Source organism: Rhinopithecus roxellana, chromosome 21, assembly GCF_007565055.1.
Source record: "Rhinopithecus roxellana isolate Shanxi Qingling chromosome 21, ASM756505v1, whole genome shotgun sequence".
Classification (NCBI taxonomy): Eukaryota; Metazoa; Chordata; class Mammalia; order Primates; family Cercopithecidae; genus Rhinopithecus; species Rhinopithecus roxellana.
In genome coordinates this window covers 67,164,354-67,188,595 of record NC_044569.1, presented here as the reverse complement: position 1 = coordinate 67,188,595, position 24,242 = coordinate 67,164,354, and the positions used below count along the sequence as shown (strand labels likewise).

Here is a 24,242-nt window from a genome sequence, read left to right as displayed (position 1 = left end):
ACCACTGTCTTTGTGAAGTTTGCCCATTCTCCTCTGTCTGTGTGGGTTTTCTTGGGGTACTCATTTCCTCCCACATCCCAAAGCTGTGCACATTACGTTCACCAGTGTGTCCACATGGCGAGTGAGAGACAGAGAGAGACAGCTGTGTGTGTGTGTGTGTGTGTGTGTGTGTGTGTGTGTGTGTGTGCACCCTGTGACGGGATGCTGTCCTACACAGGGCTGGTTCCTGTCTGGCACTCTTAGCTGCTGGGAGAAGCTCCAGCCACCAGCAACCTGAACTGGAAAACCTGGGTAAATAATTACCCTTTTTGTTTGTTTTTTGAGATGGAGTCTTGCTCTGTCGCTCAGGTTGGAGTGCAGTGGCACAATCTCAGCTCACTGCAACCTCTGTTTCCCGGGGTCAGACGATTCTCATGCCTCAGTCTCCCGAATAGCTGGGATTACAGGTGCGCACAACCATGCCCGACTAAGTTTTTGTATTTTTAGTAGAGACAGGGTTTCAACATGTTGGTCAGGCTGGTCTCGAACTCCTGACCTCAGGTAATCCGCCTGCCTCGGCCTCCCAAAGTGCTGGGATTATAGGCGTGAGTCACCTCAACCAGCCTTACTTTTTATTTTTTTATTTTTATTTTTTTTGAGACAGAGTTTCGCTCTGATTGTTCAAGCTGGAGTGCAAAGGCGTGATCTCGGCTCACCACAAACTCCACCTCCCAGGTTCAAGCGATTCTCCTGTCTCAGCCTCACGAGTTACAGGCATGCACCACCACGCCCAGTTAATTTTTGTATTTTTAGTAGAGACGGGTTTTCACCATGTTGGTCAGGCTGGTCTCGAACTTGTGACCTCGTGATCCGCCCGCGTTAACCTCCCAAAGTGCTGGGATTACAAGCATGAGCCACCACGCCTGGCCCTTTACTAATCTTTCTTAAGTATATGGATAGCTCATATTTACTGCAATGTTTAATACTAAAAGTGTTTCGATGTTTATTTAGTAGTTTCGTGGTGTTGTGACCAGAAATATGCCCTAAGAACTTAACTCTTGTTTATATCAATTAACCTACGGTAAAACTGGTTTCATTACATAAGACATTAAATGAGGAGTTACTGTACATGATTTATCAAGTCATTTAAAATACCAACTTCTACTGAAATTATAGTGCTCTCCCTATAAAAGTAACTCCATTTCTAGAACAAGCTAGGACCTTCTAGCTGTGCTAGTTTTGTTTCTCTATACCAATTTATTTATAAACAGCAAAAGCCAGAAAGCAGATCCATGTGGATCCACTTCCTTTATTAACGGAAGCGATAACCACCAACCATAAAAAAAAATTGAAACATTATATTTCTATTTATGAAGTAGTTATTTTATATGTTTTCTAGTTTCCACACATAGAATTAAACAATTTAAGTGTATTTTAATTATCACCAATTTGGCAAGTACTTACTAGAACAGAGGCTTCTTTCTTAAACTGGTTGGTAGAAATAATTAGTAATTAAAATAGTCTAAGATAAAGACATTTTAGTTGAACTTAAGTGACAAACTTTCCAAGTACCACGGACAAAGTTACTGGAAACACACACACATACACTCACACACACACACACACACACACACACACACACATTATTACTATCAAACTTTGCTTTTGACTTCATTCTCCTATTCCTTTTTCTAAACATGGCAGGATATCACCATAAAAGAATTCTCTGATCTATCATACCTTAGCAAGGAGTGCAGAATACACTACCCCAAAATATACCACTTTGGCATAAGGATTATATTGAGCCAAACGCACTTGAAAAACAGCAAGTGTAAAAAGGAGCGCTCTGACCTCCCCTTTTCTTCCTTTTTTTTTTTTTTTTTTTCTCTCTTTGAGGCAGAGTTTTGCTCTGTCGCCCAGGCTGGAATGCAGTGGCTCAGTCTCAGTTCACTGCATTGAAGCCTCCCGGAATCAAGTGATTCTCCTGCCTCAGCCTCCCGAGTAGCTGGGACTACAGGTGCCCGCCACCATGCCTGGCTAATTTTTGTAATTTTTGTATTTTTAGCAGTGGCGGGATTTCACCATGTTGGCCAGGCTGGTCTTGAACTCCTGACCTCAAATAATGCACTCACTTCAGCCTCCCAAAGTGCTGGGATTATAGGTGTGAGCCACCGCGCCCCACCTAATTTTTTTTGAGACTGAGTCTGGCTCTGTCCCCCAGGCTGGAGTGCAGTGGCGCGATCTCCAATCACTGCAACCTCCGCCTCCCAGGTTTAAGTGATTCTCCTGCCTCAGCCTCTGGAGTAGCTCGGATTACAGGTGCCCAACACCACGCTGGCTAATTTTTGTAGTTTTAGTTGAGACAAGGTTTCACCATGTTGGCCAGGCTGGTTTCAAACTCCTAGCCTCAAGTGATTCGCCCAGCTCGGCCTCCCAAGCCGAGATTATAGGCGTGAGCCACTGCACCTGGCCTCTGACCTCCCCTTCTTGAAATCAAGAAACAAAACTCCCTTGTGAAAGATGCCCTCTATGTAGCAGGAGGAAAGCAACATTCTGACCACAAGAGACAGGGAATGGCCGGGCGCAGTGGCTCATGCCTGTAATCCCAGCACTTTGGGAGGCTGAGGCGGGCAGATCACGAAGTCAGGAGATCGAGACCATCCTGGCTAACACGGTGAAACCCCGTCTCTACTAAAAATACAAAAAAATTAGCCGGGCGAGGTGGCGGGGGCCTGTAGTCCCAGCTACTCAGGAGGCTGAGGCAGGAGAATGGCGTGAAGCCAGGAGGCGGAGCTTGCAGTGAGCCGAGATTGCACCACTGCACTCCAGCCTGGGCGACAGAGCGAGACTCCGTCTCAAAAAACAAAAAAAAAAGAACAAAAAAAAAAAAAGAAAGAGAGACAGGGAATGGAGGCTAAGACAATTCTGTACAAACAACATTTGTTAAAATAACTCATCTTTCTTTGATCTCCCCATATATTTTACTTACTTTTCCACAATTTCCTCTGTGTTCAAACTAGTATATAAGCACTTAGATTTTGCCACTTCTTTAGGTCTTCATTTTCCCATGGGGGTTCCTATGTACATGTAAAAATCTGTACACTTTTCTCCCGCTAATGCCTTATGTCCACTTAGTTCTCAGACCCAGGTGGAGGCTTTTAGAGGGCACAGGTAAAGTTTTGCCTCCTCTGTATTTACAAACTCTAGGTCCTTCGATGATCCTCCCTATAAATCTTTAATAAATGATAAATAAATGGCACAGTTATAAGAGCTAGGCCAGGTGCAGCAGCTCATGCCTATGATCCCAGCCCTTTGGGAGGCCGAGGCAGGCAGATCACTTGAGGTAAGGAGTTCAAGACCAACCTGGCCAACATCGTGAAATCCCGTCTGTACTAAAAATACAAAAATCTGCCAGGCATGGTGGCACACGCCTGCAATCCCAGCTACTCAGGAGGCTGAGGCAGGAGAATCGCCTAAGCCTGGGAGATGGAGGCTGCAGTGAGCCGAGATCGTGCCACTATACTCCAGCCTGGGGGAGGTCAGACCGAGACTGTAAAAAAAAATTAAAAAAAAAAAAAAAAAAAAAATTTATAAGAGCTAAATTTGGTCAGGCATGGTGGCTCATGCCTGTAATCCCAGCACTTTGGGAGGCTGAGGCAGGCAGATCACCTGAGGTCAGGAGTTGGAGACCAGACTGGCCAACATGGTGAAACTCCATCTTTACTAATAATACAAACATTAGCCCGGGTGTGGTAGTGCATACTTGTAATCCCAGCTACTCAGAAGGCTGAGGCAGAAGAAGTGCTTGAACCCAGGAGGCGGAGGTTGTAGTGAGCCGAGATTGCACCATTGCACTCCAGCCTGGGCGACAAGAGTGACACTCCATCTCAAAAAAAAAAAAACAACCAGAGCTAAATTTAAATTTAACAGGGCAGTAAAATGTTCAAACACCATTATAATTTAGTGCGAATAAGTTCATACAGCTTTGCTATCATATTAAAAACATGAAATTAAGAGGAAAAAAATTATATCCTTTGAATTTAAATCAGCAAAAAGTTGTCTTCTTCACTGACTCTACAAAGAAACTTACCATATTTTATGAAAAATCATTCCCTATTGCAAATAACAATAATCTTAGTATTAAGACTATCTGAGTCATCTAGAGATATAGTTAACATAAATGAAGTACGATCTATGAATAAAAGAATTAAACAATGTATTATAGTTATTGGTGACACATATAATCAGGAAAGAAACCATCAAAACCACCAAAAATTACCCTGAATTTTGCCTCTCCTCTATATTTTGAAAACTAACTTGAAGAGTTCCAATGCCAATAAAGGAAAAACAAACAGCACTAGTTCCAAGAACAATGTTTTTCCTCTGAAACTGCTGACCTGTGTGTGTACATCAGCATGCCATCTTTCCAGATTTAGAATGTTGGTGCAAATACCAATTTAAATGTTCTGTGAAAATAGCTCACTTGTTAAAGATGAAAATTTGTAGTAGAAAGAAAAATTAAGGGGAATGTGCTTAAGATAAAATGCCTCAGAACTCCTACCTGTTATAATCACATTGTACTTTAAGTTTCTCCCTGGCTATTTACCCTAACACTGTAACCTACAACTTAATTCCTTGAAACTTAGGTAAAAACATAAAAATAAATTGCCCTTTGGCATCTAAAATGTTCCCTGTGAAACATACATTAGAGATTACCACAAATTTCCTAAACGCACAAATTAAAATAAGCAACTAAATATATGGCATATTTCGAAGCCACCACACTAGGTGACTGGACATTTAAAAACCACATGAATGCTTTCTGCAGTACTAACATCACTTTCTTAAATACACATTATACACTTAATTCCTGGTATTAAATATATGTATGTATGAGGGGAGTATGTGTGCATGTGTGTACTTATCAACTTATTACTCTGGAATCTTAGCAATAAAAATCTTTCTTAGACAATGGAAGTGGGAGACAAACACCTCATAGTAGTGTGTAATGAAAGAGAAACTGGTGGCTGGGTGCAGTGGCTCACACCTATAATCCCAGCGCTTTGGGAGGCCGAGGCTGGTGGATCATAAGGTCAGAAGTTCGAGACCAGCCTGACCAATATGGTGAGACCCCCGTCTCTACTAAAAATACAAAAATTAGCCGGGCATGTTGGCGTGCGCCTGTAGTCCCAGCTACTCAGGAGGCTGAGGCAAAAGAATCACTTGAACCTGGGAGGCAGAGGTTGCAGTAAGCCGAGCCGAGATCGTGCCACGGCACTCCAGCCTGGGCGACTACAGCGAGACTTCATCTCAAAATAAAAAGAAAGAGAAACTGGTTTAAAGCCTAGTTTTTTCCAAAGAACAACACAACAGCAGCTTTACCAGTTACTCCAATGCCACATAGCAAGTCCCCTAGGCCTACCTTCCCCATGCTTAAAGCAACAGAAAGAACAGAAATCTTTTATTGCAGTGTAAAATTTTAAAATTCTCTACCTTAAACAAATCAAAACCACTGCCTTATACTACACAATACAAAGTACAAGCTGATAATAAGTCACTTGGTATGCTTTGTTTTGCTTTTTTAAAAGAAAAGTCAATGAAAGAAGCTGGACTCAAACACATATTGTGTGTTCCATTTAGACCAAGTACAAAGACAGGTGAAACTATTTCGTGATGTTCTAAGTCAGGATAGCAGATGATGTTTAGGGTAACAAAGGAAAGAGTACAAGGATGGTTTCTGGAGTGCTGGTAATATTCTCTTCCTCAATATGTATATTGGTTACACGGATGTGTTCACTTTGTGGAAATCCATCAAGTTATACACTCGTATCTGCCTTTTCTCTATTTTTGTTATACTTCTACGAATTTCCAAAAGGTTACAGAAGGAGGAGTAAGACCCCAGAACTTCTCCCCAATGCCAGCAGAAGACAGTTAATTCCCTGGAATAAAATGAACCAGAGTCCCTGATTTAAAGACATCAGGCATACTACACAGCATGATGAAAAGGGAAACTGCTTTCTTTGGCCCTTCATTTGACCCAGGGAGGTAATCTGGAAGAGAGAGAATAGTTTGTCAAAGCATCAGGGAGGTAATTTGGAGGAGAGAGAATAGTTTGTCAAAGTATAGCAGCAATAAGAGAATGAAAACCACTGAGTTAATTTCTTACTTAGTTATACATACAGCTTGAGTATTCTCAATGATTCATCTTAAGATTTTAAACAACAGCTGAAAGATGGCTCATGTCCAGTGACTTAGTTTACTTTTATATTCAAAATATTTCAGTCTCAGTGTAATATACTCATTTTCTGAGATGCTGATTACTGAACATATGGTCTCTAAAAAGATAATTCCAGAAGTCCATCTGGGTAATATCAAAGACTCCTTTATCTCCTTTCATACCACATGGCTCAGTAATACTGTCTTATCAGACATGTGTTCTTTACAATTATTTTTCTGATCAATGATAGGTTTGGGAAATTAGAGAAAATAAATGTCATTGAAAACAAAGTATTAACTAAATTTGTGCATTTAATGTTAATGTTTACATATACAATTTTAAGATACAATTTTTTTTTTTTTCTGAGACAGAGTCTCGCTCTGTCGCTCAGGCTGGAGAGTGCAGTGGTACCATTTCGGCTTACTGCAACCTCTGCCTCCCAGGTTCAAGTGATTCTCCTGCCTTAGGCTCCCAAGGAGCTGGGATTACAGGTGTGCGCCATGATGCCTAGCTATTTTTTTTGTATTTTTAGTAGAGACGGGTTTCACCATGTTGGCCAGGCTGGCCAACATGACCTCAAATCATCCACCCACCTTAGCCTCCCAAAGTGCTAGGATTACAGGTAAGATCCAACTTTTATCTAAAATAGTCTGAAGTTATCCTTTATCAATTTGGTATGCATGCAATGCTATAGAAACTGGCTTATGGAAGTTAAAATAAGACATGATTGTCAAAGGACGACGGTATAATCTGTAGTATTGTTTAATTCTTTGTAATTACTTAAGTGTCGAAATACTTCTCATAAATTGAAAAGAAAAAAGTTACCAAGCATAACAGAAAACACTGTTCTGAAAACAGGGAAGTTAAATTAAAATCCACATACTAAACCTTGAGATTCCTCCTCTCTTTTGCACTAACTACCCTGAATCTTGGCATGCATTGCCCTGGCAGAATACCAAAGGGCTTCTCTAGTAAACTGACACCCCCTGAGGAAAAGGTCCACACACTGTCTTTGCTGTGTAGCAGGCCAGAAGAACAAGCACCTACCCTGGCTCCAGGAAGAAAAAAGTCTCCAAGAAAAAGGTGCTGAGAGGAATATAAGAATTCCGTCAGAAAGCCTACAAATACTAGGGAAAAAGAAAAGTATACAAGTGATAAAGTGAGGCTGCTATCAAGCCAGCACAAGAAAGGAAATATAATCACTGCAATTAAATCCCTTAGCTTGAATAAGTTCCAGGCTCATAATAACGTAAATAGTGAGCACTGACTTAACCAAAAATTAATACCTATATATTGAGAGGATGGGGAAAGAGTAGTACATGTGGTGTGGGATAGAGGGAGTGTGAGACAATGTAAACGAATGAAATCCTGTTCTTCCATAGTAATGGGTCAACATATAATGTCCAATAATGAAAAATCAAAACATAGCAGTATATGCATAATATTTAGAAAGAGAAAGGAAAACAGCAGAAAGAGCCAAAAGATTCAAAAGGGTTGTCTAGGCAGCAGGACTTGGATGTACGGAGGGGCTGGAACTTTAGGCACCTGCTTCTTATTGTAAACTTCACTGCTTATTAAGATCTTTAAAAATCTATATAGGGTGTTACTTTGATAAAGGAAAAGGCTTAAATTTTTAAAAATACAAAATAAAACAAAACCAAGAAATGTAAAAAACAGCGGGCAACAAAAATAGGGCTAACCTGCAGAGGGAAAATGACAACAAGACAATCAGCTCTCACAGGTAGCGCAACAGACCAGGTGAGAGATGAGAAGTACTTTTACTATAACAGCTGGGGAGAGAGCGTGTGTGTAGTAGAGGGATGGAAGCAGAGGAGAAAGCAGGATGAGCTCAAAAGACACCACACAGAATCAACAGACATGGGGGATCAAGTCAATGACTGTAAGAACTAAATGGCAAGACAGAACCTGAATCCTCCTGAAGTAGGTCATGCCCAAAATATCCCTCCACCTGGATATTTATTCCACAAATACTGGCTCTTTGGGAGCATCATATTCTTCTATGTAAAAAGAAGCATTTTAATTTTCTTTTTGTTTAGGTTTAAAATGTTTGGATTATTATGAAATACTCAAGTAAAAAATGCAGAAAACTGTAACATTCATCCAGGTATTAACTATACAGCGTTTTCAAATATTAACCTTTTGGGCCAGGCGTGGTGGCTCATGCCTGTAATCCCAGCACTTTGGGAGGCCAAGATGGGTGGATCACCTGAGGTCAGAAGTTTGAGACCAGCCTGGCCAACATGGCGAAACCCTGCCTCTACTAAAACTACAAAAATTAGCCAGGCATGGTGGTGGGTGCCTGTAGTCCCAGCTACTCAGGAGGCTGAGGCAGGAGAATCGCTTGAACCTGGGGGGCAGAGGTTGCAGTGAGTCAAGATCGCACCATTGCACTCCAGCCAGGCAACAGAGTGAGGCTCTGTCTCCAAAACAAAACAAAACAAACAAAAAAACCTTTTGGCCTCTCATTTTTCTTTTTAAAGAAGTAAACATTACAGACATAGTTGAAACCTTGTTCAAACCATTCACTAATCCTATCCCCGTCTCCCTAAAAGGTAACTGTTAAACTGAATTTGGCAGTTAACATCCCCATAGACCCCATCTTTAAAAGAGAGCATTAGGTTGGATGATTTTTTTTTTAACTTTTATTTTAAGTTCAAGGCTACATGAGCAGGTTTGTTACACAGGTGAATGTGTGTCATGAGGGTCTGTTATACATATATTTCATCACCCAGGTACTACACCTAGTATCTGTTATTTTTCCTAATCCTCTCCTTCTTCCTGCCCTCCAACCTCCAGTAGGCCCCACTGTGTGCTGTTTCCCTCTACGTGTCCATGTGTTCTCATCACTTGACACCCACTTATAAGTAAGAACATGCAGTATTTGGTTTTCTGTTCCTGCATTAGTTTGCTAAGAATAACAGCCTCCAGCTCCATCCATGTCCCTGAAAAGGACATAATTTCATTTTTTATGGCTGCATAGTATTCCATGGTGTATCACATTTCTTTATCCAGTTTCTCATTGATGGGCATTTAGGTTGATAGTCTGGATGAATTCTAATGCCCCATTCTGTTCTAAGACATCAGGATTTGGCAGTATGATAGAAAGTCTTTGATGTTCTATAATAGAAGTACAAAAGTCTACACTTCTGTGAAATATGCAAAAATATTTCCCAATAATTTCAAATCTCAGAACACACTGATTGATGATAGTTCATGACGGGTAGCTCCAGAAACAAACAAAATGATAATAATGATTATAACCTTTCAGCAGAAAGAAAAAAAAAGTATATTAACTTTACTGTTGTGGTGCCAGTATTTTATTTATTTTATTTTATTTATTTTTGAAATAGGCTCTCCCTCTGTTGCCTAGGCTGGAGTGCAGTAGTGTAATCATGGCTCACTGCAGCCTCAAATTACTGGGCTCAAGCAATCCTCATGCCTCAGCCTCCCAAGTAGCTGAGACTACAAGCATGTGCTACTATACCCAGCTAATTTTAAAATTTTTCTTTCATAGAGATGGGGTCTCAACGACATTGACAGGCTGGTTTCAAACTCCTGGTCTCAAGCTATCTTCCTGCCTCAGCTTCCCAAAGTGTTGGGATTATAGGACTGGGCCATTGCATCCAGCCAGTCCAAAATTAATAACAATACATAGAGCATATAAAACCTAAGCTTAAGTATTTTGCAAACAAATCAGTCCTATCATTTGTCTTTAGTGAAAATGGGAGACTGAAGAGAGAAAAATTATGTTTCAAGAACTATGGTATACCTGTTATTAGATTCTAGTCTCAGTCGTTTTTGAGGGTTCTTTCCTGCAATTTAGACTAATCCTACTTATTCCCGTGAACCAACCAGTGATCTCTGCTGCTGCTCAGAAGAAACAAAAGGGATGGGTAATATAAACATCTTGATCAGTATTCTAATTCTGGGCATGTACTGGAATCAGCTAGGGACCCCATATCAGCTTGGTTCCATAACTGCCTAGTTAATAGAAAGCCTTCTTATTTAGTTTACTTGGGATAATTTTGCTTATCTTTTTTTTTTTTCACTGTTGTAGAATATATTGCTGTTGTACTCTTTGTGTAGGAATGCAGATAAGCTTACTGAATGTTTTCTTAAACTGAACACTTACTAGTCTTCCAGATAGCACCTCTTGTTGGAACTCACAGTTATCAATGGCCCTCGCCAGATCAACCCTTTGATCAATGACCTCCTCTCTACCTTGAATATAAGAGGCCCTCACAGTTAGGCAGGAATATCACTGTCCCTCTTCAGCCTGAAGAAGTTACAGAAGATGGATCTTCATTCCTCTACAACCCTTAGGATTAAAGATCTCCTTATAAAAGGGAGAGGCAGCCGGGCGCAGTAGCTCACGTCTGTAATCCCAGCACTTTGGGAGGCCGAGGTGGGCGGACTACCTGAGGTCAGGAGTTCGAGACCAGCCTGGCCAACATGGTGAAACCCCCACCTCTACTAAAAATACAAAAATTAGGTGGAAGTGGTGGCGGGCGCCTGTAGTCCCTGCTACTCGGGAGGCTGAGATAGGAGAACTGCTTGAAGCCGGGAGGTGGAGGTTGCAGTGAGCTGAGACTGCACCACTGCACTCCAGTCTGGGCGACAGGAGCAAGACTCTGTCTCAAAAAAATAAACAAAAATAAATAAACAAATTTTAAAAAATAAAAAAAATAAAACGGAAGGGGTAAATATGTCAGAGGCATTCAAACCTGAGTGACTCCATCTTGAACAGGGGCTGGGTAAAATAAGGCTTACCCCTACTGGGCTGCTGCATTCCCAGGAGGTTAGGTATTCTTACTTACACATGAAATAGGAGGTCAACACAAGATACAGGTCACAAAGATCTTGCTGATAAAACAGGATGTGGTAAAGAAGCTGGCCAAAAGTCACCAAAACCAAAATGGTGATGAAAGTGACCTCTGGCTGTCCTCACTGCTCATTGTATGCTGATTATAATGCATTAGCATGCTGAGACACTCCCACCAGCACCATGACAGTTTACAAATCCCATGGCAATATCAGAAAGTTAACCTACATAGTCTAAAAAGGGGAGGGACCCTTAGTTCTGGGACTTGGCTACCCCTTTCCCAGCAAACTCATAAATAATCTACCCCTTGGTTCAGCATGCAATCAAGAAATAACCATAGGCCGGGCACTTTGGGAGGCCGAGGTGGGCGGATCACTTGAGTTCAAGAGTTCAAAACCAGCCTGGCAAGATGGTGAAACCCCATCTCTACTAAAAATATAAATTCTAGCTGTGCATGGTGGTGCTGCCTGCCTGTAATCCCAGCTATCTGGGAGTCTGAGGCAGGAGGATCACTTGAGCCCAGGAGGCGAAGGCTGCAGTGAGCTGCCACTGCACTCCAGCCTGGGTGACAGCAAAACAATGTCTCAAAAAAAAAAAAAAGAAAAAGAAAGAAAGAACCATAAAAGTAGCCAACCAGCAGCCCTTAGGGCTGGCTGCTTTGCCTATGGAGTAAGCCATTCTTTATTCCTTTACTTTCTTAATAAACTTGATTTCAATTAAAAAAAATAAAAAGAATACCACAGTGGTAACTTTCATAGTATACGTCAGCTACAGGGGACAATCAGGAATTGCTGGAGCAAAATATCCTTATTAGAGTCTCGACTGCCTATGTAATTAATTCACTGCAGCACCAAACTGTCCCAGTTGTCATTATATTCTTCTCTATTCTTTTCTTCCAGGCAACCACAGTAAAAATATTCTTTAAAAAAATTGTAATGCCAGTTTTACTTAAGAATGTCCTTGATGACACAGGAAAGTCATTTCTTATTACATCCCAACCCCTGAGTGTATGTCTTTTTAATTTTCTGGGTGATAAAATAGGAGGTACACAAAAAAGCACTTCTGGTACACACTGAAGTATGATAGTTATCTCAAGGAAAACACTTATCTGATGATGTGAGTTGTGGGCCAAACCAGTCACTGTTTACAGAGAATCCCATTTTTACTTGAAAGAACAACTGACAAACGATTATTATTCATACTTGGGTATTTGGCAGACATTTTCTCAAAAATGAAGTGAGAAGGCAGCTTACTGGAAAACAACTGATGGCATATGCTGCCAATAATGGCCTTCACATTTCTAATTAAAAATTAAAATTGTGGAAACTCGTTTCCACAGTAAGCTTAACAACACCCCAATACTTAAAAGACTTTACTGATAAATCAGTGGTGATATTGGCCGGGCACGGTGGCTCACGCCTGTAATCCCAGCACTTTGGGAGGCCAAGGTGGGCGGATCACTTCAGGTCAGGAGTTCGAGACCAGCCTGGCCAACATGGAGAAATCCTATCTCTACTAAAAATACAAAAAATTAGCCAGGTGTTGGGGGCAGGCCTGTAATCCCAGCTACTCTAGAGGTTGAGGCGGGAAAATCGCTAGAACCCAGGAGGCAGAGGTTGCAGTGAACCAAGATCGCACCACTGCACTCCTGCCTGGGCGACAGAGTGAGACTCCATCTCAAAAACAAACAAACAAACAAACAAAAATAAATCAGTGGTGATATTAACAAATATGAATTCTTAAAATTCCATAATAAAATATATTAACATTTGGAGTATCTGTGTTACACAACGAAGCAGTACTCTCCAAATGACCAACACTTAATGCAACAAAGTGATGCATGGGTAAAGAGTCAAATCAAACTGCAAGTCAGATCAATGGATCCTACCGTTAAAGAATTCAAAAAGCTCACGAATAGAGATTTAGATTCCATATTAGAACTAACATTTAAGAAATGACCACTTGTCAAGTTTTGGTATAGTATCAAGGAAGGATATTCACAATTACCTAAAAAGACAATTAAAATACTCTTCCATTTCCCAATTACATCCACAAACTTTATAAGCAAGTATTGGATTATTTTTTCTGGATGTTAAAAACCATAAACAGAATCACAATGGTTATCATATTTTTTAATTCCTGATCATATCAGTCATGTAAAAACAAATGAACTAGCAATTATTTATTTAAAAGTTATATTCTTCGCAGTTACACAGTCTACATATTTGCAACAAATATATAAGTATCAAAGGTTTAATTTACCACAGAATGAAGACTGATCACTGCTCCAAAGAGGAAAGGAAATGAATGTGGTAAATTCTTAAATCTGTTTTGGAGACAGGCAAGTCAAGTCCCTCTTTTCTAGTTATAAATGAGCACATTCTAGGCCAGACATGGTGGCTCATGCCTGTAATCACAGCACTTTGGGAGGCCAAGAAGGGTAGATCACTTGAGGTCAGGAGTTCAAGACCAGCCTGGCCAACATGGTGAAACCCTGTCTCTACTAAAAATACAAAAATTAAGAGGGCGTGGGCACCTGTAATCCCAGCTACTCTGGAGGCTGAGGCAGGTGAATCACTTGGGCCCAGGAGGAGGCTGCAATGAGCCGGGATCACGCCACTGCACTCCAGTCTGAGAGACAGAGCAAGACTTTGTCTCAATAAAATAAAAAAATAAAAAAATAAAAAATAAAGGAGCAGGTTCTATTTAACATGTGACTCTTGAAACCTACATATTAATCACCCAGATGACATGACATAAATGGATTTAAACGCTGGTTCTTAAATTTCTAAGGAAATGCCTTTTCACGGGAAAAACTGACCTTTCATAAATTTCAAAAGAAAAAAATTTAATCTGAACAAACATCTGAAGTTCAGAAGTAACACACCAAATGTTACTGTTTGCAGATGCATTTTTAGATGGGAATAAAAGTTGTTAAAGGAGAATTGTTCTTACGCAACTCTATCCAATTAATAAATATCATAAATCATTAGTTTCAAAAGCAAGAACCTTAAAAAAATCTCAGATTGAGAATTGGTAATGTCCTCACTAATAAACAAAGTCCTATTACTCTGTTTTTTGAAAGAGAAAGTTTACACACTAGTTTTTTTAGTGAGAATATTCAAGAGATAACAAGCAGAAGTTCATTCTGCCCCCACCCCTTCCTCATGATCCACCCATTTCTGCAGGCTTACCTTTGCAGTTCATTAAGCCCCCTGGCAGCTGGAAGGCTAGGGTTTTGCCTTAGGAAGTTTTGTTTTAAATTGAGATGAGTGAGGTCTTGGCTGTAGAAGAGGTTGGCAGGCAGATGTTCCAGGCTACAACATGAGAGGTCCACTGAGCTAATGCGCTGGGATGCAACCTAAAGAGGGATAAAACTTAATTTTAATACCATCCACTTATCCTATAACTACTTTCTATGGATAGAAATAAGATAATCCCAATTTGGAATAGATATTCTATGAAAGTAGCACTGTTAGTCCAAATATAAACCAACACAGTATTCAGTCACGTGCCGCATACCAACCTTTCAGTCAATAACATATCACACACAGCAGTCCCACAAGATTATAAAGCCGAAAAATTCCTATCACCTAGTGATATGGCAGCTATCATAATGTCATAGCACAACACACTGCCTTTTCTATGTTTAGATACACAAATACTTACCATTTTGTTACAACTGCCCACAGATTCGGTACAGTAACATGCTACACAGGTTTGTAACCTAGGAGCAACAGCCTAGGTGTGTAGTTGGCTACACCATCTAGGTTTGTGTAAGTACACGCTGATGTTTGCACCATGAAGAAATTGCCTAACAACACATTTCTCAGGATATATTCCTGTCATTAAGTAATGCATGTCTGTACTTAGTATTCGAGCTAAGTACTTTATAAAAGCATGAAAATGTCCCTGCCTGGAGGGTATGTACAGTAACCTAGCATAGGAGACAGGCTGGAAAGAACACAGATTACTCCACTGGGTTTATTGATAGCAGTAATCTCCTCCAATGTAGGAGTTTTATTCCTGAAAACATAAGGAATAATTCTCTCCCACAGAAAGAGAATTCAGAGCTATCGAGTAAATACACGGTCAAGAGACAGATACTAAGATCTAAACTGAACATATGAAAGTCATTGTATATACTGATTTTAAAATAGCACAAATAAAGAAAAAGAGTATAACTGACCTTGTACACATCTTCAATTCATGGTATAGTAGAATCAGATTCTACTGCCTGTCTGCTACAAACTTTCCAGGTTGCCTCTCTTCACAGTTTCAGTGAAATGCTTATAAATTCATTGTGCTTTGCTTCATGTAACTATTTTATGTAAAACTTATTTTATGTCTAAGTATTTATCCAGATGTTCAATGCCTTCCTGGTTAAATGACTCCTCCCAAGGCCAGAAAGACCAACTTTTATGTGGGAAGCAGAAAACTCACTGACCACCCTGTATTTCTCAAATGTTCTTTCCAATATTGTAGGTAACACAGTGCCAATTTATGCTAAAGCACGTGGCTTTAGCCCCACCTTCACACATATTGGTTTTCTCTTCTCACAGAGGCAATGGGAATATAGTTCTAAAACTTTGGTTAATTCTCCCTATTTATCTTTACCAAAGCTTTAGGGCAGAAATTTCACTGCTTATCTGTGATCAGTCTGATGTCTTTTTCTTTTACCAAACCCCAGATTTCTGTTTCTAATTATACAAGGCAGTAGAACATAGTCCTTAGATGTATGGTTCTGAGTTCAGTGTCCAGATTCACAGCCCAGTGCCACCACTCAGGAGCTGAGATAACTTGAATAGATCACTGATGTAAGATCCAGTTTTCTCATCTGTATAACAGGTATAAAGATGGTACCTACTTCTACATGCCTGGCACAGAAAAAGCACTCAGTAAATGTTAACTGCTATTACTATTACTAGTACTACTACTAACACTACCATTTCCAAATCAAATCATTCACATTTTATTTTTTATTTAAAAAATGTTTTTTTTAAATAATAAAGTAGGGGCAGGGTCTTGCCACGTTGCCCAGGATGGTCTCAAACTACTGGGCTAGGTTGATCCTCTCACATCAGCCTCCCAAAGTGCTGGATTACAGGCATGAGCCACCACACCCAGCTTCATTCACATTTTATATCCACTAAAATCCATACTCTCCTGCTGCTGAAAGTATCCAGAAGTAAATCTGCATATGTTCTGCTAGGTTGGGCATGGTGGCTCACATCTGTAATCCCAGCACTTTGGGAGGCCGAGGCAGGTGGATCATTTGAAGTCAGAAGTTAGAGATCAGCCTGGCCAACATGGTGAAACCCTGTTTCTACTAAAAATACAAAAATTAGCTGGGCGTGGTGGTGGGTGCCTGTAATCCCAGCTACTCAGGAGGCTGAGGCAGCAGAATTGCTTGAACCCAGGAGGCCGAGGTTGCAGTGAGCCGAGATCATGCCATTGCACTCCAGCCTGGGTGACAGACAGAGACTCTGTCTCAAAAAAATAAACAGTTCTGCTGATGGAATATTTGAGGTTAGGAGAAATTACTGTGCACACGTGAAAGCTAAAGGTATACTGGGGTGAGAAAAGCTGGGCAGGACTTATCTCTAAAGACTTTACCAAGAAGTCTGAGTTTGCATTTTACCTATTTTATCTTTCTGTGAATTTTCACCATTAAATAAGAAAAAGAAAATGCCAAACAGGGCCAAACCACTCATACAAAGAAAGATGTAAAAAGAGATAGAAAGTTAATGGGTCTGAAAGTAGGTGCAAAAGCACTACGCCACACGGGATTCCTATGGCATTCATAGGAAGTGGATGGGAACCTGTTTATAGAAAGTGAGGTTGAAAGCTCTGCTAGTTAGTGGAAGCATTCATTCAAAAACATGTGTTGAACATCTACTTAATGGTGTGTGGCAAGCCTTTTATTTCCTGAGACACAACAGGAAAACAAGACAGACAGTCTGCCCTGAATGAGTACACATCAAGAGGACAGGGTAATTAAGATACTACATGATAACTGTTACAAGAATAGGAAGTGCAAGGACACAGAACGGAATCCCAGGGGTCAGAAAAGGATTCCCGGAGGATGTAACGTCCGAGCCCAAACTTGAAGCCTCAGTAGAAATCTGTATTTTTTGTCTGCCCCAAATCCTTTCTCTTTCAAACTCATGATCCTAAGGGGAACTGCAAACAAAGTACCCAGATGCTCTGCATTCGTGGGTAGGCATGCACTCCAGGTCTGAGCAATCTGAGTGTCCTATCTGCTGAAGCCACAGGCTAATCCAACAGGTGCTAGCATGGGACCCAAGTTAGGTTAATCAAAGGACTTCTCTGGGATTTACATATTCTGAAACCAGGAGAGAAAGAGAATCAGCTGCTTAGAGCTGCAGTTAAAATGAAGGAGCTAGATCCATATGTATCAATCTGACTTGATACAAATGCAAACTGCAGCATGACACATTCCATTTATGAAAACAATTTTTAACATAACACACACACCTCCATATATTATATGGATGAATAATTATATGTGCAATATATACCATGAGATCATAAATTTCTATTGTTTTAAGCCACCGAGGGTTTGTTAATATGTTAACAGCAGCCACAGGAAACTGATACAACCCTTCTTTATTTTTTCCATTGTACTTTTCATTTTCATTCATTCAACATGTTCACTGAATATCTACCAGAGGTGCCAATTACTATTCTAGGTGAGCCCTTAATATACTTCAGAAAACAAAATGAAGATCCCTCCCCTATTAAGCTTTCTTTACAAATAAATAAATTATACGTTAAAAAAATTGGTAAGCACTACGAATAAAAAAAAAAACAGCTTGAGAAAGGGGGGTCAAGATTGCTAGGAAGGTGGTGGATTGTAATTTAAATAGGTTAGTGAGGGTGTTCCCCACTGAAAAGACAACATTTAGCAAGGAAAAACAGGAAAAGTTGGCTGATAGGATTTATCTGGAAGAAGATGCTGCCAGGCAGAGGAAGTACCCAGAGTTAGGGCCCTTAGAGAAGCATGCCTTAGCCAGGTATGGTGGCTCATGCCTGTAATCCCAGCACTTTGGGAGGCTAGGGTGGGAGGACTGTTTGAGCCCAGAAGTTTAAGACCAGCCTGGGCAATATAGTGAGACCATCATCTCTACTAAGAAAAAAAATTTTTCATTAGCTGGGCGTGGTGGTACGTGCTTATAGTCCCAGCCACTTGGGAGGCTGTGGTGGAAGGATCACTTGAGCCCAGAAGGTCGAGGTTGCATACCACGGCATTCCAGCCTGGGCAATAAAGCCAGATCCAGTCTCAAATAAAAAAAATAATAATACAAAAAATTTGTAAAAGGAGCATACTTGGCATGTCCGAGGGACCTGAGAACACTGATAATAAGGCAACGAGGTCAGAAGGTAAATGGGCAGGGGATATGGGGCAAGCAGCAGACCCTGTGGGACCTTCAGGCCTTGTAAGGACTCTGGCTTTTAAGGTGAGTGAAATGGGATGTGTGGAAAGGTTCTGAGAAGTATGGGGTGATCACCAATGTAGGGTCAACGCTCCATATTCACTGGGGATTAGTTCCTGGACCCCAGCAGGTACCAAAATCCACAGATGCTCAAGTCCCTGACATAAAATGCCATAGTACACTCAGCCCTCCGTGTCGGCAGGTTTTGATCCATGGTTGGTTGAATCTGAAATGGGAAACTCGCAGGTAAGGAGGGCCTACTGTACCAAGGAATTTTCTTATTTTTTCTCTGCCTTTGTCTCTAGATTGTAAGCTCCATAAAGGAAAGAATTTTTCTATTTTGCTTACTGATATAAACCCACGCTGAGTACTTGGGAGGACCCTCAAAACATCTTGCTGGAAGAATGGCCAGAGGACGACCTTATACCTCCTCCTTTCTCACCAGGCGGCCTCTGCATCTGGTGCATCCTTTCATGTGGCAACCACTTTGAAGAAGACAAATTCCATTTCAAATGAAGCATCCCACTAAATACTCCCTTTGGACTATTTAAGAGAAAATGATTTAACATCAAGTTGTATTGGCTTCCTTTCCTCATTCTAGACCGTAAGCTGTTTCTGCTGGAAACAAGGAGGAGGAAACCACATTAACGAGGCTACAAGCAAGGGCAGTCCTGTGTGAGCTATGCAGAACTAGGAACGTCTATCATGAGAGCATAGACTCATCATGTTAACATGGCCACGAGGCAGTGAGCTGCAAAGATGACCACAAAAGCTACCACTAGCTACACCACTGCCCAGTCCCATGAGCTGCAACAGAATGGGAGATTTAAGTGCTTCTACTCAGAGCAACCTGGGCACATCAGGGCTCTACCACAAAAAGAGGAAAGCACTCTACTTAGAAGGTATGGTTTGATTCCGAAATGAGAAAACTACCAGCTGGACTATCTAAAGAACCTGTGACCCACCTACACAGCAGCTATTAAAACTGAGATCCTGCCTGAAATAAGAAAGACCTACATACATAAAAAAATATTAATCAAAAAACCACATGTACACACCTCAGAGCAAGTAGCCTTTATTATTCTAGCATTTTCCTTTTCTAAGTAACAATAATAATAATAGTTAACATTTAAGTAGTGCTTTCTTTGTGATAGGCACTCTTCCAAGAGCCTAAGATACAATATTTAGCTTAAAATTCACAACAACTCTGTGCAGTAAGAACTTACCCTTGTTTCAAAGGTAAAGGTTAAACTGAGTCAAAGAGTGTGCGCCTAAGGCCTGTTTAAAAAGTAGCAGGATCAGGCTGGGTGCAGCGGCTCACACCTGTAATCCCAACACTATGGGAGGCCAAGGTGGGTGGATCATTTGAGGACAGGAGTTTGAGACCAGCCTGGTCAACATGGTGAAACCCTGTCTCTACTAAAAATACAAAAATTAACCTGGCATGGAGGTGGGTGCCTGTAATCCCAGTTACTCGGGAGGCTAAGGCAGGAGAATCACTTGAAACTGGGAGGCGGAGGTTGCAGTGAACCAAGATTGAGCCATTATATTCCAGCTTGGGTGACAAGAGTGAAACTGCATCTCAAAAAAAAAAAAAAAAAAAAGTAACAGGACTAGAGTTTGAACAAGAGCCTGTACTATTAACTCTATGCCATCAGGTCAAGACCTGGAATAAAGTTCAGATCTCACCAGAAGGGAGGCTCCTCTAATCCCCATCATAAAATAACATAACTAGAGCAAAGAAAATTAGATGTACTCCTCAGGATATGTTTAAGCCTTAGAAATGAAGATGAGGTGGTCAGAGACAGTGAGTCCTCCTCGGGAGAAGCAGTAGAGACCATCTGCTGACCAAATACAGATTTCGGAGGAGCAGTGAATCCCCATGGGGCATCATTCCTTGACATCATAGGCTCTGCCCACTCCAATCCCACACAACTTATCCAACTGGGCAATGGTGATGCCATCCAGTGAGCACCTAATCAAAATTTTAAAGCTTACAGGAAAAGTATAAGAGGTTATAGAAATTTGGGAAGTGAAATAAGCATACATAGAAGGTGCCTCAAATCTTTGGTACAGAAAGCTTCTAAAGGATCTCATAATTAGAATATAAATTCCTTTTTGGCAAAAGCTACTGTACTTATAACCACAGACAAGACAGTTGAAGGCACAAAGGTGAAGTCCACACAACTTGACATACAGGAGAAAGGGCACCAGCTGAACAGTATGTGGGGTAGGTAGGAACAGTTCTACTTACTAGCAACGTGACTTTGAATAAGTCACTTCCCTTACTTGTCCTTCAGTTTCCTTATCTCTAAAGTAGACTAACACCTGCCCTGATCACCTTAACATGTTGCTGCAGTAATACCATTTTATCCATTTAAAAAAAAAGGAGAGGCTCTGTAGATCAAGTATCCCCGCAGCAACGTCTACCACTGCAAGCAATAAAAGTCTGTAAAACAAAAAAGTCTACGAGATATAAGCCAATGCTCTTGTCATCTTGAGCAATTACACAGATAAACTGCAATCAGCCAGACCATCAATGAACTACAAATGAATAGATTCAAGTTGTGATTAGTTGAAGGTAACTGTGGCATCGAAAGTCAGTTTCAGCCTGTATTAACAATAACAGGCTGGGGGCAGTGGCTCACATCTGTAATCTCAGCACTTTGTGGGGCCAAGGGGGGCAGATCACTTGAGGTCAGGAGTTCGAGACCAGCCTGGCCAACATGGGGAAACTCCATCGCTACTGAAAATACAAAAATTAGCTGGGTGAGGTGGCAGGCACATGTAATCTCAGCTACTCAGGAGGCTGAGGTAGGAACTTGAGGCAGAGGTGGCAGTGAGCCAAGACCATGCCACTGCACTCCAGCCTGGGCAACAAGAGCAAGTCTCCATCTCAAAAACAAAACAAAACAACAACAACAAAAAAGAAAAAAAAGTAAGGCTAATTGAGTTAGTAAATTAAATGGGACTTTTCTATCACGATGGACACACTCTGAGAGATACATCAAAATGAACATAATCTCCAACTACCTGCTCAGGGTGTCTCTTTTTTTCCCAAATGACTTGTAAATATACACGGGGGAAGGAGGGTTCATTGGGTCCTCAAAATATTTCCTCTAAAGAACACTGCACTATTAAAAAATGCTAACGTGAACAACAAAATTTTCAGATGACTCAATGGGTGGCCACACATTTCTAACATATTACTCAGCTTGACACTTTCTTAAGTCATTTCTTTGCCTTTTATTAGGCCCCTTATGACAAAAATGTCCCTCCTCCGAGTGTGGCTGGGTTGCATTTCTAAACCAATCTATCTGTCCTATCCTTACCCTATCCCTGCCATGCTTTCAAAATTCTCATCTTTCCTTGCAAGAGGACTGTACTACATCATTCGTCTTTCACAGGCAAGGGAAAGTTCACAGTAACATTCATGTGATGTTTTTTGTCCCCTCTATACTTTAGTCGAGTTGTGTTTATCCTTATTATGTGCATAGCATGCTCAAAATTAACCAGAATGACTCTAAAATGTTTGGTTAAAGCAGCTGAAACAGCACAAATAATCCTGCTTGTGTGAAGTAAAAGACTGCTGTCAACCTGCCAGGCACGGTGGCTCATGCCTGCAATCCCAGCACTTCGGGAGGCCAAGGCGGGTGGATCACGAGGTCAAGAGATCAAGACCATCCTGGTAAACATGGTGAAACCCCATCTCTACTAAAAATACAAAAATTAGCTGGGCGTGGTGGCGCGCACCTACAGTCCCAGCTACTCGAAAGGCTGAAGCAGAAGAATCGCTTGAACCCAGGAGGCAAAGGCTGCAGTGAGCTAAGATTATGCCACTGCACTGCACCACTGCACTCCAGCCTGGTGATAGAGCCAGACTCTGTCTCACCAAAAAAAAAAAAAAAAAAAAAAAAAAACCAAAAAACAAAAAAACGGCTGCTGTCAACCAGCATTATGAGTCATCAATTGCTCTAGTGCAGTCTTCAGTGGCTTGGGAAATTATGCTTCTGGCTACAGGGATAGTCTCTGGGGAATAAGAATTATAAACAATTCTTAACCTCAGCTGACCTACTTTTAATTCTCATCTCCCAAAGAATGCTTTGGGAAGACATGAGGTAGGAGAATATAAATTTAGAATAAAGTTTATTAATATTTATCAGTTAAGCATTCTAACAACTCTACTTGTTTCAATTTTATCTTTATCAATACAATTTTATACTATTTTATATCAAACAAAACCTTGAATTTTAACAAACATTTTAATTTCCACTGCTTCACAACATGCCATCATTTCTTTAAAGAAATTCTATAGAAGGATGGGTGTGGTGACTCATGCCTGTAATCCCAGCACTTTAGGAGGCCAAGGTGGGCAGATCACTTGACTTCAGAAGTTCAAGACCAGCCTAGGCAACATGGTGAAACACCATCTCTGCAAAAATTAAAAAAATTAGCAAGGGTGGTAGTGAACATCTATAGTTCCAGCTACCCAGGGTGCTGAGGTGGAGGACTGCCTAAGCCCAGGAAGTCGAGGCTGCAGTGAGCCAAGATTGTGCCACTGCACTCCAGCCTGGGCACCACAGCAAAATTCTGTCTCAAACAAAAAACAAAACAAAACAAAACAAAACAAAACAAAACAAAACACAACACAACTAAATGGGTGTGGTGGTTTACACCTATAATCCCAGCAGTTTGGAAGGTTGAGGTGGATGGATCACCTGAGGTCAGGAGCTTGAGACCAGCCTGGCCAATATGGCGGAATCCTGCCTCTATTAATAAATACCAAAATTAGCCAAGCGTGGTGGCACATGCCTGTAATCCCAGCTACTTGGGAGGCTGAGGCAGAAGAATCGCTTGAACCGAGGAGGTGGAGGTTGCAGTGAGCTGAGATCACGCCACTGCACTCCAGCCTGGGCAACAGAGGGAGACTCAGTCTCAAAACAAACAAACAGACAAGCAAATAAACACACAAACACTATAGAAATGCCTTAGCTCGACCTCAAAGCTTTTCATAATGACATCTCATCTTTTGCTCTTATACTAACCTATTTAACAACAGATGCAGAAAACATTCCTATAACATTAATTACATCAGCTGGGCGCAGTGGCTCACGCTCGTAATCCCAGCACTTTGGGAGGCCGAGGCGGGTGGATCATGAGGTCAGGAGATTGAGACCATCCTGGCTAATACGGTGAAATGCCGTCTCTACTAAAAATACAAAAAATTAGCTGGGTGTGGTGGCGGGCGCCTGTAGTCCCAGCTACTCGGGCGGCTGAGGCAGGAGAATGGTGTGAATCCAGGAGGCGGAGCTTGCAGTGAGCCGAGATCGCGCCACTGCACTCCAGCCTGGGGGACAGAGCAAGACTCCGTCTCAAAACAAAAAAAATTAATTACATCATATATCTTCATAATGTTCCAATAAAAGCATATCAAAGCTACCAGTTTTATACTTAAAGATATACAAGAAATAAAATATGGGCCAGGCACAGTGGCTCATGCCTGTAATCTCTACGCTTTGGGAGGCTGAGGTGGGAGGACCACTTGAGTCCAGGAAGTTGAGACCAGTCTGGACAACATAGCAAGACCCTATCTCTGCAAAGTTAAATTAAAAAATTGGCCAGGTGTGGTGGCACGTGCCTAGAGTCCCAGCTCCATGGGAAGCTGAGCCCAGAAGCTTGAAGCTGCAGTGAACTATAATTGTGTCGCTGCCCTCCAGCAGGGGTGACGGGGAGATCTTGTCTCAGA

General features: G+C 41.2%; 1 protein-coding gene across 1 annotated transcript in view; it reads right to left on the bottom strand.

Annotated features, from left to right (window-relative positions):
* Positions 1-24,242, bottom strand: part of PHLPP1 (PH domain and leucine rich repeat protein phosphatase 1) — a 271,730-nt gene that overhangs the window by 108,025 nt on the left and 139,463 nt on the right. Inside the window, exon 4 of the mRNA XM_010388805.2 lies at positions 14,234-14,400. Within this exon, the coding sequence (XP_010387107.2) occupies positions 14,234-14,400 (167 nt within the window). The remainder of the gene's footprint in view (positions 1-14,233; positions 14,401-24,242) is intronic.